The sequence below is a fragment of the Perissodus microlepis genome, chromosome 3 (genome assembly GCF_051167445.1).
Source record: "Perissodus microlepis isolate ML-2025 ecotype Zambia chromosome 3, ASM5116744v1, whole genome shotgun sequence".
NCBI lineage: Eukaryota > Metazoa > Chordata > Actinopteri > Cichliformes > Cichlidae > Perissodus > Perissodus microlepis.
Window position 1 is genome coordinate 475598 of NC_140463.1, and position 15295 is coordinate 490892.

The following is a 15295-nucleotide window of genomic DNA, read 5'->3' on the forward strand; positions in this document are numbered from 1 at the left end:
AGGGAGTTTTTCCTTCCCACTGTCGCCAAAGTGCTCCTCATAGGGGGTCATATGATTGTTGGGTTTTTCTCTGTATCTATAAAGCGCCTTGAGGCGACTTTTTGTTGTGATTTGGTGCTATATAAATAAAACTGAATTGAATTGACTTCATTGGTCAAAGATGACGTTACTGAATTCCAGTTTTTTAAAGCAGACTCAGATTGAACAAACAGGCCCTTTAACTCTAATAAAAGAATCTGTGTGTGTGTGTGTGAGTCTGCTGATAACAGTAGTTGAAAAGAAAATCAATGAGTGTTTGTAGAAATTAATATAACACGTTTCTAACGCTGCTGTAACATGTTTTAATATCTGACATTTCAATGACTGAAGCAGCATTTACATTGACTCTGACAATCACGTTGAGATGAACTCTTTTCCTCGTCAACAATCTGATCACTGACTCATCTAGGAGCTGAAACGTGCTGTTGGACTCTGACTGAATGTCTCCATTGAATATGATTTAGTCTGCATGAATAGCTAAATAGAAAATATGAATTACAAACATTTAAAGTTCATCTGAACCTTTACTCTGAATGTAGCAGTGAAATGTGATTCAGCTGCTCTGGAGCCTGAAACTGAAAAATAAATCTCTGTGATGACATCACACTTCACATTAACTAAGAAACAGATTTCATGTTTGGGACGCATTTTCAGTCCAATATCCATGAGATCTGTGCCGTCCACACAGAGGAACATCAGAGCGCCGCAGAAATGTTTCACAATAAGAGTGTTTCTGTCCTTTTAAGTTGAAAGAGACAGGAAGTGTGAGTATAAACAGTGTGATGCAGTAAATTCAATTGATCAAAAGTACTGAGAAAGAGCGGATTACTTATTATTAATAAAGAAGAAGAGGACAGGTGTGTAAATATGACCCCTGTTAATATGAGAGATTATTGTAAGGAGCTTGGAAAGAAAAGCGTCTGGACTTCTTTAAGTTGCTTGAAGACGTTTCACCTCTCATCAGAGAAGCTTCTTCAGTTCTAAGGTCAAATGGTGGAGAGTCCTAGATTTAAACCCAGTGGGAGTTTCCCCCCAAAGAGGGACAAAGGACCCCCTGATAATCCTCTACCTAATCACATGAGCCAAGGTGTGAAAACGGGTGTGGGTCCCAATCAGCCAGGGTTTTGGGTGAGCTCATTGTGAAACCTGGCCCCACCCTATCATGTGATTTCCTGAGGTCAGATGGCCCAGGGTGTGAGTGGGCGTTAAGGCTACATAGGGGATGACAATGTTGTTGCGTCTTTCTTTCTTATTTTGTGTTCCAGTGAGAGCTGTAAGCTGGTGTCACAGAGTTCTTCCTGGTAACAGATGACGCTGTGATTATGTGACCTGTCCTCTGTTTTTAGAGCAGCTCTCAGTCAGACTGAGTCAGTTTGTCAGGAGAACTCAGGAACATGGCTTCATCCTTCCTCTGCCTCAGCCTCCTCTTCATCAGCCTCAGCACAGCAGGTATGATCGATACAGTTATTAATACACTGATCGCTGATCAATACACTGCAGAGATACACTGATCTGTAATCAGTATAGTGATCAATAAATGCATCAATGATCAGAATCAGAAAGGGTTTTATTGCCAAATGTTGAGCAGGTTAACAACATTAGGAATTTGCTGTGGTACTTAGTGCAAAACATTCTGTCAGACAATGCTTAAATATACATTGTACAAAATGCCCCGTAGTTATGGTTTTATCCTGTTCAGTTGTTAGTTCACCTGTAGTTTTTTAGAGTGGCCAGTAGAGGTCACCCCACCGCTTTGTATGAGAGATGGGCAGGGAGCAACGTGGGCAAGGCACCTGAGCTCTTCTGCTCCAGATTACCAGCAGAGAATTGGTCATTCCGTGAGAAGTGTGCGTTAACGAGCAACAGACCACACACACACACACACACACACACACACACACACACACACACACATTGTTACGGCTGTGGCCATAAGAACACTGCGTGGGCTGTTTTTGTTCTGTGTGTCTTTACTGTGCTTAAGACTCTTTGCAGGTCTCTCCCCCGGCTGTCAGAGCGGCTTTTTGAATGTGGTCACATGTGCCATGGTCCAATCAGCTGCTCGCTACTCTTCATTAGGGGAGGGACCTGCAAAGAGTAGCGAGCAGCTGATTGGACCATGGCACATGTGACCACGTTCAAAAAGCCGCTCTGACAGCCGGGGGAGAGACCTGCAAAGAGTCTTAAGCACAGTAAAGACACACAGAACAAAAACAGCCCACGCAGTGTTCTTATGGCCACAGCCGTAACACACATACACACATGCCCACGCACCTAAACCTGTATGCGATACCTGCTCCTCTGACAATCCCTGTTACCTTCAACTGTGTGAAGTCAATACAAGAGTCTGCACTATCCTCGGTGTCTTCATTGTCTCCCTTCTGAACATTCATCCGGGCCTTGAGCAGTGTTCTGGCCGACACTCCGGGGAGTGGTAGCTGCAAACCTGAACTAGCACCTTACAGTCCTCCCAGTCCAAGCTATCTACCCAACATACATAAAAATAAGAATTAAAAGTGCTAAGTAGATAGATGTATACATGATCAACATAAGTTATTTGTACATCTTCCCATACACAGCAGGTATGATCAGCTCACAGTCTGATGTTCTGTTTGTCCTCAGATGGATTCAAAATGTATGTAGTGTCTCGCTGTGACTTTAACTCCACTGAGCTGAAGGACATCAAGTACATCAGATCTTACTATTACAACAAGATCGAGTATGCCAGGTTTGACAGCGATGTGGGGAAGTTTGTTGGATACACTGAGTACGGAGAGGGGAACGCAGAGATCATGAACAGTGGTGCATACCTGACTCAAATGAAAGCTGAGAAGGAGATGTACTGCCAATACAACATTGGTATCTGGTACAGCAACATTCTGTCTAAATCAGGTGAGTGTGCTGGTCTGTGTGACATCATCAGGTGTTCATGTTGACCTCACTCTGAATAATTCATGATGAACTCACAGCTGCAGGTCAGACTCTGATGATCAATAACTGTAATAAATCACTGATCACAGCTCTGACTGTAATGTCACAGAGCTAACCTCAGTCTGTGGCGCTCCCTGCTGGTGAGACAGGCAACTGCAGCTGTTCATTATAACACACTAATGATTCATTAAACCTCTTTAAGCTGAAATATTGCTCATATTTATTTATTTATTTTAATATTTCCATATAAATATTTCTAACAGCATAAAGCAGCTCGACATGTTTCTTCTAATTCAATTATTTTAATTCAAACAAAATTGAGAAACACTGATGTTTGTTTGAAGACCGTCTGCTGTTTATTTATTGATTCTGACTTTCCGAGCTGGTGTCGCAGCTTCACACCTGCACACATTTACAGCTCAGATCTATGAGTCAGTGTAACAGTGGAGCTATTAAATATACTGCGCTCTCTCGCACTTTTCTTGTTTCTGTTTATTTTCCGCGCTTTTGGTCACTCAGACCACATCACTTTCTCCAGAGATGAACTGCGAAACATCAGGCAGTTCAGGCAGTCGTCTCACTATAGTTCTTATCCATTTTTCACAAACCTGGAAAGTTTTTTGGAGATTTTAGTTGGAGGGGCAGCAGCTCTCTGTGGCTCCTGGAGTCGCGCTGGTGTGCTGGTGTGCTGGTGAAACTACGTCGGCGAGGATTCCGCACGGCACTCCCCTCCATTCACCTCGCGAATCTCCGCTCTCTTCCAAACAAAGTCGACGAATTACTGCTCTTAAACCGGACTAACAAGGACTTTGCACGCTCTGCTGCCCTCTGCTTCACTGAAACCTGTCTCAGTGAGCGAGTCCCAGACGCTGTCTTAAATCTGCCGGGCTTCCAACTTCACCGGGTGGACCGCGAAACGGAGCTCTCAGGGAAAACAAAAGGTGGTGGAGTCTGCTTCTACATTAATGAAGGTTGGTGTACTGATGTCACAGTGTTACAGAAACACTACAGCCCACAATTGGAAAGTTTTTTCATCAATTGTAAACAGTTTTATTCACCGCGGGAGTTTTCTTCCTTCATGCTGGTTGGAGTTTACATCCCTCCACAGGCCAACGCGAACAACGCACTGTGCGAGCTGGCTGACCAGATTACTACCCTGGAAAGGAAATTCACGGATTCCTTTACAATTATCCTTGGGGATTTTAACAGAGCAAACCTAAACCACGAACTCCCTAAATACAGACAGCATATAGACTGCCCCACCAGGGACAACATCATACTGGATCACTGTTACACCACTCTAAAAGATGCCTATCGCTCTGTGCCCCGGGCAGCTTTGGGACATTCTGATCACTGCATGGTCCATCTTATTCCAGTTTATAGGCAACAACTCAAACGTGCCAAGCCTGTAGTCAAAACTGTGAAGAAGGGGACTAACGCAGCAAAGCAGGAACTGCAGGACTGTTTTGACTGCACTGATTGGACTGTTTTTGAAGCTGCATCTGAGAACCTAGATGAGCTCACGGACACTGTGACATCATACATCAGTTTCTGTGAAGATGTGTGTGTGCCAACAAAGACCTTTTGCACATACAACAACAATAAACCATGATTCACTCCTAAACTCCAACATCTTCGTAAGGCCAAGGAGGACGCCTACAGAAGTGGTGACAGGGCCCTGTACAAGCAAGCCAGGAACACACTGACCAAGGAGATCAAAGCAGCTAAAAGCATCTACTCCCAGAAGCTGGAAGAACGGCTCTCAGCCAACGACCCAGCGTCAGTGTGGAGGGGCCTGCAGGAAATCACCAGCTACAGACGCCCCCCACCCACTGTTGAAGCAAACAAAGACCTGGCCAACGAGTTAAACACTTTCTACTGCAGGTTTGAGACGGACAGACTCCCACGCCCCACCCTCCCCTCCCCAGAGACATTGCTTCAGACATTGATCCCCAACACACCTCCCACCTCTCCCCCCTTCACCTTCACCCTCCCCAATCCAGTCTCAATGACCACCCCCACCCTCCCCAATCCAGACCCAACGACCACCACCACCCTCCCCAATCAAGACTCAACGACCACCCCCACCCTCTCCAATCCAGACTCAATGACCACCACCACACCTCTCACCCCCCTTTCCTCCTCCCTGAAACTCAGAATACACACTGAGGACGTGAGCCGACTATTTCAGAAACAGAAGCCTAGGAAAGCCCCCGGACCAGACGGTGTCTCACCCTCCTGCCTCAAAACCTGTGCTGAACAGCTGGCTCCCATCTTTACTCGCATCTTCAACAGATCCCTGGAGCTGTGTGAAGTTCCCTCCTGCTTCAAACGCTCCACCAGCATCCCTGTTCCCAAGAAACCCACCATCACAGGACTGAATGACTACATACCTTTCGCCTTGATGTCTGTGTCATGAAATCCTTCGAACGACTGGTGTTAGCCCATCTGAAGGACATTACAGGCCACCAGCTGGACCCTCTGCAGTTTGCCTACCGGGCAAACAGGTCGGTGGATGATGCAGTGAACATGGGGCTGCATTACATCCTGCAACACCTCGACCACCCGGGAACGTATGCCAGGGTCCTGTTTGTGGACTTTAGTTCAGCTTTTAACACCATTGTGCCTGAACTTCTCTCCTCCAAACTCTCCCAGCTCAGCGTGTCACCAGCTACCTGTCAGTGGATCACCAGCTTCCTGACAGACAGAAAGCAACAAGTGAGGCTGGGGGAGATCACCTCTGAAACTCGGTCCCTCAGTATTGGTGCCCTTCAAGGATGTGTCCTCTCACCACTACTGTTCTCCCTCTACACTAATGACTGCACCTCCAAGAACTCAGCTGTTAAACTCCTAAAGTTTGCAGATGACACCACCGTCATTTGCCTGACAGTGGACTTCAGGAGACATCCCTCAACTCTGCCCCCCCTCACCATATCAGAGAGCCCTGTGTCGACTGTGAAGAACTTCAAGTTCCTGGGTACCACCATCTCCCAGGACCTGAAGTGGGAGACCAACATCAACGCCATCCTCAAAAAGACCCAGCAGAGGATGTACTTCCTGAGACAACTGGGGAAGTACAGTCTTCCACAGGAGCTGCTGATCCAGTTCTACACTGCGGTCATTGAGTCTGTCCTGTGCTCCTCCATCACAGTCTGGTATGGAGCAGCCACTAAACAGGACAGGAGCAGACTGCAGCGGACTGTACGGGCAGCAGAAAGGATCATCGGCGCCCCCCTGCCCTCCATCCAGGACCTGTACCTCTCAAGAACCAGGAAACGGGCAGGGAAAATCATCACAGACCCCTCACACCCTGGACACAGACTTTTTGATCTGCTGCCCTCTGGCAGACGGTACAGAAGCCTGCAGACCAGGACCACCCGACACAGGAACAGTTTCTTTCCCCTCGCCATCTCCCTCCTAAACAGTTGACCTGTCACACTGCTCCCACTGCCAGACTGCAGCTGCACCTTATGTACATTCTGTAGTATTCATTCCACCTCCACTATTTTATGTATATAAGTTTAGATTAGTTATTTATAGTTGGTTTACACAGCTTTGTGTATGTATGTGTATGCATGTGTAATGTATATATAGACACGTGTGTGTGTGTGTGTGTGTGTGTGTGTGTGTGTGATTTACATTGCTGTGTTTGAGAGCCACCATCTACCGGAACCAAATGTGTCTGCACATATACTTGGCCAATAAACACGATTCTGATTCTGATAAAGTTCCCATTACAACCCAGAGGGAACACACACGCCCTTATTAAATATTTCACTATTTTGGCACTTAATGTTCATATTTATTTCAGCCTATTGTGTACAGCGGTTTGTGAAAAGAATGAATAAACCTGACTTGATCAATATGATCAAATAGACCGACAGAGCGCCCCCTGCTGGCTCTGGATGGTACAGCCTGACTAGAGTCCCCCCCCCCCCCCCTCAGGGCCTTGCTCACCACCATAATCACAATCTCCTCCACAACACAAACATACTGTGAATAGAAATAAGTGTATCTAACAATAATAAATCATTTTTACTTTATAATTTCTGTTCAGGAATTAAACAGCTGGATGAGCAGAAATTCAAACTGGGACCAGCTGTGGATTCAGTCCTTTAGTTTGATGTTGATATTAAACTGAGTGAAAACACTCAGGGTTCATTTATGTGTGGATGAGTTAAGGTGTTAGTTTCTCATCAAGTCTTCATGTGTCAGATTTTACTTTCAAACCACAGCAGCTGATCTGCAGGAGGAACAGTTCACTGATGGTTCAAACTGATGTCACTCTGAGTCAGCACTTTGCTGGATATTAATAAAAACTGATCCAGGTTTAAGTCTGGTAGATTTCCAGCACATACAGCTCTGCATGTCTTACTTTATAATAATAATGTTTACAGCCTGATGATGTTTCTCCTCACAGCTGATTCATCATCTGATGTCAGACTGATTATATGTGACTCTACTGTTGACAGTATCTTTATTAATGCACATGTATACAATCATCCCTGATGATATGACGTTAACAATAACAGAAACTCATAATATCCTCTAGTTAAGCCGTACGTCAAACTTCACTCCACAACACCTGCTTACAGTCAGCATCCCGCCATGTTGGTCTGCAGCGTCTATGACTTCTTCCCCAGTAAGATCAAAGTGAGCTGGCTGAGAGATGGACAGGAAGTCACCTCTGATGTCACTTCCACTGAGGAGATGGCAGATGGTGATTGGTACTACCAGACCCACTCACACCTGGAGTACACACCCAGGTGAGCACTCCAGTATACTCCGGATTACCACACAAAGATCACTACTCTCCTCAGTGCCAACAATACCTATGAAGCCTTAAAGCGAGACCCCACAAGCAGCTACAAAAAGAAACTTATAGTTTGCCTTCAAGACCTTGAAAAGGACAAAATCATTGACCGCCTCACATATCACCGCCTTTACCCAGGGCATGCCATACCCTACATTTACGGACTTCCTAAGATCCACAAGGAAGGGGTCCCACTCAGACCCATTGTCAGTAGCATAAACTCAGCCACTTATAACATTGCAAAACACCTTGCTACCATCCTGGCACCTCTTGTGGGGAACACCCCACATCACATCAAGAACCGACTTCACCGACAAGGTCCAGAAACTTACCCTGGACCCAGATGAAACCATGGTGTCCTTTGATGTAGTCTCCCTCTTTACTTGCATACCCACCACGGAGGCCGTGGAGACTGTTAGAAAACGACTACAAGAAGACAGCTCCTTGGAAGACAAGGATAAAGTCATCCTTGCTGACTTTATAAACGCCCAATTAGGATAACCGCACGTTTTGAGTGCTTCCTTTACATGCGTGTGTTCCTTCTTTTTCCCTTCAGGCTTAGATTGAACATGTTCTGCCCGGTAGTGTAGGGTCCTAATTACTTCAAGTTTGTGTTCCAGAGGGTGATGGGAGTCAAAGAGGAGGTACTGGTCCGTGTGTGTGGGCTTCCGGTAAACTTCGATGTTGAGTTTGCCGTTCTCTTCAATGTGCACAGCGCAGTCCAGGAAAGGCAAACAGTCGTCCTTTGTGTCTTCCCTGGTGAACTTGATGTTTTTATCCACAGCGTTAATGTGCGCAGTGAAGGATTCCACTTCTTGTGTTTTTATTTTGACCCAGGTGTCGTCTACATATCTGTACCAGTGGCTGGGTACTCTTCCTTTAAAAGAGCCAAGAGCCTTCCTTTCCACTTCCTCCATGTAAAGGTTGGCTACAATAGGTGACACGGGGGAGCCCATGGCACAGCCATGTTTTTGTCTGTAGAAACCCTCGTTGTATTTGAAATATGTAGTGGTGAGGCAGAGGTCTAACAGTGTGCAGATCTGATCGGGTGTGAAGTTGGTCCTGTCCTCCAAGGAGCTGTCTTCTTGTAGTCGTTTTCTGACAGTCTCCACGGCCTCCGTGGTGGGTATGCAAGTAAAGAGAGAGACTACATCAAAGGACACCATGGTTTCATCTGGATCCAGGGTAAGTTTCTGGACCTTGTCAGTGAAGTCGGTGGAGTTCTTGATGTGGTGTGGGGTGTTCCCCACGAGAGGAGCAAGGATGGTAGCAAGGTGTTTTGCAATGTTATAAGTGGCTGAGTTTATGCTACTGACAATGGGTCTGAGTGGGACCCCTTCCTTGTGGATCTTAGGAAGTCCGTAAATGCAGGGTATGGCATGCCCTGGGTAAAGGCGGTGATATGTAAGGCGGTCAATGATTTTGTCCTTTTCAAGGTCTTGAAAGCAAGCTATAAGTTTTGTAGCTGCTTGTGGGGTCTCGCTTTAAGGCTTCGTAGGTATTGTTGTCACTGAGGAGAGTAGTGATCTTTGTGTGGTAATCTGTAGTGTTTAGGACCACGGTGCATCTTCCCTTATCAGCTGGTAATATAGTAATGTTGTGGTCTTTGCTCAGAGAAACGACGGTCTTCTTTTCTTGTAATGTGAGGTTAGACGGAGGGACTTTGGCACTGGAGAGGGTGGCTGAGACTTTCATCCTGATTTGCTCTGCTTCTGTCTTTGATAATTTGTTAATCCGTATGGCAGTTTCTGTGGCTGTGATGAGGTCCACTATGGGCAACTGTTGTGGAAAAATGGCAAAATTGAGTCCTTTGGCTAATACTTTCTTTTCAGGTTCAGTGAGATTCCGGTCTGAAAAGTTCTTCACCCATTTCTCCTGACTGTCCTCAGGTGTGTGTTCTTCACTGAGTTGTGTAGATTCAGACTGAGGAGTGAGTGTTTTTGAAAGCAAGGTGTGGAATTTCCTGTGTTGTCTTTCTTTTCCTTTAGAGTGTTGGGCCCACTGAGCCTTGTCCACAAACTTGTAAACCTCTTCTAAGATTGGAGAGGGTAGAAGTTCCTGCAGAGTCTGGCTAATCTTGCTTTGGAGGGCATATATAGTGAAATGGACCTGTCTTATCCTTTCACTTAGAAGCTGATTTTGTGCTCTCCGTAGAATCAAGTCTGCTCTGTATCTCCTGACAGTGGATGCAAGGTGCCAGCTCTTAGGAGCAACTCTGCTTTATCTGCATCTCAGGTTGAAATGGAGATCGTTCCTATAATCCGCTAGTTTTCTTGATTCCCTTTCATACTCCCGCACCAGTTGAAGGGTGTTCCTCCCAAAATGTACGGCAATATGTCTGTGAAGGTTCTCAGTCATCCAGGTCATCGTAGTCTAAGGAGCTTGGAAAGAAAAGCGTCTGGACTTCTTTGAGTTGCTTGAAGACGTTTCACCTCTCATCCAAGAAGCTTCTTCAGTTCTAAGGTCAAATGGTGGAGAGTCCCAGATTTAAACCCAGTGGAAGTTTCCCCCCTAAAAGGGACAAAGGACAGAAAAACAGGGAGCCAAGGCCATAACTCAGGCTCACTGAGAGTTAGAAAGTATGTGAATGTTTAGGTGTTTATGACTGGGTGGGGGCACTAGAGGCTATAAGAGTTTGACTAACCCTCCACCATTTTGAGATTTTGCTGTGACCCTCTTCATGCATGTCTCCCCATCCGGATGGTGTTTGCTCATAAAATGTTGAATTGTATGGAATAAAATGATGGTTGATTGAGCATTTATACACCGAGTTTTGTCCTTCCTTCAGCCCAAAGATTTAAAGAATTGGGAGAATTTAACAAGGGCCACTCACATCCTGGGCCATCTGACCTCAGGAAATCACATGATAGGGTGGGGCCAGGTTTCACAATGAGCTCACCTGAAACCCTGGCTGATTGTGACCCACACCCGTTTTCACACCTTGGCTCAGGCGATTAGGTAGAGGATCATCAGGGGGTCCTTTGACCTTCTTTGGGGGGAAACTCCCACTAGGTTTAAATCTAGGACTCTCCACCATTTTACCTTAGAACTGAAGAAGCTTCTTGGATGAGAGGTGAAACGTCTTCAAGCAACTCAAAGAAGTCCAGACGCTTTTCTTTCCAAGCTACGTAGAATGAGGTCTAGCAGCGCCATTTCTAATGATGGAGACCTGAACAATTTTTAATATGAGGTCAGCAAGTTTAAAAGTTTAAAGTCCAAATCGGAGAGTCAGTGATGTTTGTGTTGAAGGTCTGGAGAGAAGATCTCCTGTAAGGTGGAGCACGCCAGCCTGGAGAAACCTCTGATCACTGACTGGGGTAAATACCTGTCTGTATCTACACACCTGTACACACCTGTACATACCTACCTGTCTGACTCTCACCCGTGTGACTCAGATCCCTCCTCAGACCCGTCCATGCCTGAGTCAGAGAGGACCAAGCTCTCCATCGGAGCCTCAGGACTGATCCTGGGTCTGATCTTATCTCTGGCTGGATTCATCTACTACAGGAGGAAGGCCCGAGGTCAGAGCAGGACTCTCACTCACAGACCAGTTCATACCTGAAAACAGTTTAGAACCAGACAACTGTTAGTTACATTAATGTTTCAAACACAGGTTTTTACTGTTTTTTGGAGGACTCTCAGACCTGGTTCAGGCCCTGAAACATGAAACTTTACTGAATCATTGCCATTGATCTGTTAAAACCAGTGTCCATGGTTTGTTTTCAGAGTGTTGGTGACTGTGTCCTCGCATCTTCTTCTTTCAGGTCGTATCCTGGTTCCCAGTAACTGAGCCTGGATCCTGGTCCTGGTTCTGTCTGATGTTATAAAATCTGCTGTTTCCTGTGTTCAGCAGACTGATGATGATGATGATCTCTGTCTGGACTCTAAACCGATCCAGGACCATCTCAGTGTTGTTGATGGTTGTTGTGGTTTTACTGGGAAGCTTTTGGACCATGTTTAACATGGACTCTTGTGTTTGATGCTTTATGTGCACGTCTGCTGTTTAATCCATGTAATGTAATCCCTGTAATCCATGTGTCTGAATGATTTGGGTGTTTCTGCTGTTCTGATTACCATAGATCACAGATTTTTACTGGAGGTCATTGTTGCAAAATAAATGACTCCAACTTTGAGCTGTGTGTTTGTTTACCTGCATTCTGTTAATGTCAACCTGAAGATTGAATTATTGTCACAGAAACCAGTCTGTAGACCAGTTTTAACCAGTTTAAGTAAATAAATAAATTATCCATCCATCCATCCATCCATTCGCTTCTGCTTATCCTTTTCAGGGTCGCAGTGAGGCGCTGGAGCCTATCCCAGCTGTCATAGGGCGAGAGGCAGGGACACAGGGACAGACAACCATTCGCACTCACTTTCACTCGCACATTCACACCTAGTGGCAATTTGGATTATCCAATTAATTATCCCCACAAGCTGCATGTCTTTGGACGGTGGGAGGAAGCCAGAGTACCTGAAGGGAACCCACGCAAACACGGGGAGAACATGCAAACGCCACACAGAAAGATCCCGGCCTGATGTTGGTATTGAACTCAGGACCTTCTTGCTGTGCGGCAACAGTGCTAACCACTGTGCCACCGATAAAAATGAATAAATAAATAAATTAATAAATAACATTTTAATTATATAGCACCTTTCTAGATAGAATCACAAAGTGCTGCACATAAGATAACAAGTCATAAAAATAAAAAAGAGTATGATTTTTACCTAATAAGGAAATTTGTGACCCACCACACAATTAGATTTATACTGAATATAAAAAAAACTCATAATAAGGTGATAACAATTTGGTCAAAGTTAATCACGTAAACATATTTAAAATTTATATTCTGTACCTTTAAAGAAGCCAACAAAGTCCTTTCATTATTCATTTTAACATTGCTGCTGTTTTAATGTTCAGATAATGATGTCAGGGCAAAATGATGAAGTCCAGATTTCTGGGTGGATATGATATCAATGAAACCAGGCGTGAACATTTGATTAAGAGGCCGGGGTTTATCCAACAACACTGAGTGTATCACAGGATTAAAGCATAAATCACAGGATATCAGTTTGTATACAACAATGAATGTCAGCTGACATATTCACACAGTGACTTTGTTCAAACAACTGAAACAACAAAACGATTAACACTGAAGTGTTTAAAACTGTTAGGGTGCCTGGGTTGTTGACCCGGAGTTTTGAGTTTATTATATTATTCATCGTTCCTAGTCTTTGGTTTCTTTGTTAGAGTTCTGTCTTATGGTTTGCAGTGCCTGCCTGTGAGTCTGTGTCTGTAAGTTCAGTCTGTTATGTTTCCTGTTTTACTCTGAAAGTCCGTGTCTCATGTTAATGTGTCTGGTTGTGCTTCCTTTGTCTCGTTAGGCCTGATTTGCCCCAGCTGTGTTTCCCTCCTGTTTCCCATTCCCTGATTGCTCCCTCTGTGTATTTAAGCCCTGTGTTTCTCTGTGTCCGTGTTGCTTTGGATGGGTGGTGGGGGGAAGAGCTAAAGAACTTAAATTGGACCACTTAGACATATGTCAGCGAGTGCCGAGGCCTGCAGTCCCTCCATGGATACTTCCTGAAGCAGCTGTAGATTTTTCTTCATTGCACCAGAAGAGTAATGACGGGGCAGCCGGTCTAGACTCAAATATAGTTCAGGGTTACATAGATCAGTATTATGGGTAAGTGCAGGTATATACGGATGCTTCAAAGAATCCAGCTAGTCAAGTGGGGGGTGGCAATAGTAATTCTGGACTTTATGGTAAAAGGGTTAACTGCAGTTTTCCAAAGAAAAGCTTAACAAGAAATGCATCTTGGGACTTCCTGTTTACTTCCTGCCATAGGCCGATGGTGCGATATGGCAGCCTCGCTTCTGTCAGTCTGCCCCAGGGCAGCTGTGGCTACAACTGTAGCTTGCCTCCACCAGTGTGTGAATGTGTGTGTGAATGGGTGGATGACTGGGTATGTAAAGTGCTTTGGGGTCCGTAGGCGGGACTAGAAAAAGCGCTATACAAATACAGGCCATTTACCATTTTACCATTTACTTTTTTTTGCTGTGGATGTGGAACGGGAATGTTGTGAAGGAGTTCAATTGTTGGTAAGGAATTGTTAAATATACACATAACTCATTGAAACATATTGGTATAATTGTAGTGCAGTGGCAAAACGTCAGTATTTTAACAAGATGATGTATTTCTGAAATGTATGAAAGGACCTGCAAAGGACCTGTATGTGCAGCGTGGAGCGGCCATTTTCTGCATGCAAGGGATAAGTTGCGAGATCGTCTGTGTGCTCCAGTATTCCAAGTGAGCTGAGATTGCTGTGGAATGTAAGTGTTTATAAAAATGTATGTAACACTTCCACATCTTTTTAAAGGAGCCTTGTGTGATTTAGCTCTTTGTATTTTGTTCTGCACAGACAGAGGCCACTGCCGTATTTCTGTGTTTTGTATTTCATTTCATTTCCTTTATTCCTCCCCAGTAATTGTGTCCTGTGTGGCTAACCATTTCCCAGCCTACATACAGACTGGTCATTCGAAAGGTAGCTCAGATATTTTATTAGAGGTTCAGCAAACTCTTTTCAGGATACATATGATGGGTCTGTCAGTAGTGTTTGTATGGGTCCCGGGTCACTATGGGGTAAGGGGGAATGAAGCAGCGGACAGGTTAGCAAAAGAAGCGACTAATCATGAGATAGTTGATCTGGCGGTGAATTTTGGTCAGGAGGAAGTAAAGAGTATTATTAAGCTACAAATGAGGGGTAGATGGCAGAAACAGTGGGAAGAAGACAGGAGGGGAAGGTGGTTATATAAAATTCAAAGGGGGGTGGGAGTGAGGGGAGCCACAAGAAGGAGTAGGCGAGAGGAGGTGGTGGTGTCAAGACTGAGATTTGGACATACGGTTTAAATTCCACACTGTTCTTGATAGGGAAGCATGCCTCAGGGAAATGTGATTATTGTGGAGCGGATGAAACTTTGGAGCATGTTGTTTTGCAGTGTCAGAAATATACGGTAGAGAGGAGACGGTTGGTCCAAAATCTCAGTAGCATTGCTATGAAGCTTGATCTTGTAGGGTTATTACAGAAGGAGTCAGGGGATAAATGTTATCAGGCTTTTTTCAGTTTTTGAGAGAAGAAGAAGAAGAAGAAGAAGTGTCCGTGTCGCGGACCGCGAACAAGTCCAGACGCTTTTCTTCCAAGCTCCTTAGACTACCCTTATCTACCCTCATCTTGCTGTGTGTTCTGTCTACGTGAGCTTATTTTGTATTCTCAGTTTTGTTACCCTTTGGAGTTCAGCATTAAAGCTGTTTAAGTTCACGTTTGTGTCCAGAGTCTGCACTTTGGGTCCTTTTCCTGCCTTCACACAGCCGTCACATAACAGAGGATCGCGACCAGAACATTGACCCCGCAGACTCTTCAGCCTTTGAGTTTAACGCTGAGATGGAGCGGATGATTAAGCTTCCTGACCGCATTGCCCAGGCCAAGGATTTGAGGACCATGGCGGACGGGCTAAGC

General features: G+C 45.0%; 1 protein-coding gene across 2 annotated transcripts; it reads left to right on the forward strand.

Moving 5' to 3' along the window:
* The first annotated feature begins 1357 nt into the window (after window positions 1-1357).
* On the forward strand, window positions 1358-11916 carry LOC146389354 (H-2 class II histocompatibility antigen, E-S beta chain-like). Of its 2 annotated transcripts, none has more exons than XM_084922913.1 (6): window positions 1358-1488; window positions 2662-2931; window positions 7523-7736; window positions 11033-11100; window positions 11179-11304; window positions 11548-11916. In XM_084922913.1, the coding sequence occupies exons 1-6, from the start codon at window positions 1434-1436 to the stop codon at window positions 11571-11573; spliced, it is 759 nt and encodes a 252-aa protein (XP_084779039.1). In that variant the 5' UTR covers window positions 1358-1433; the 3' UTR covers window positions 11574-11916. The 2 variants fall into 2 exon arrangements, with proteins under 2 accessions (XP_084779039.1, XP_084779040.1); XM_084922914.1 differs by having other exon boundaries at window positions 1360-1488; window positions 11191-11304.
* Window positions 11917-15295: the final 3379 nt, after the last annotated feature.

Excerpts from the sequence above, each read along its gene's own strand:
- LOC146389354 (XM_084922913.1), top strand. The coding sequence starts at position 1,434 with ATGGCTTCATCCTTCCTCTGCCTCAGCCTCCTCTTCATCAGCCTCAGC. Across the intron at positions 2,932-7,522 it reads CAACATTCTGTCTAAATCAG|TTAAGCCGTACGTCAAACTT; the intron begins GTGAGTGTGCTG and ends AATATCCTCTAG. Across the intron at positions 11,101-11,178 it reads ACCTCTGATCACTGACTGGG|ATCCCTCCTCAGACCCGTCC; the intron begins GTAAATACCTGT and ends CGTGTGACTCAG.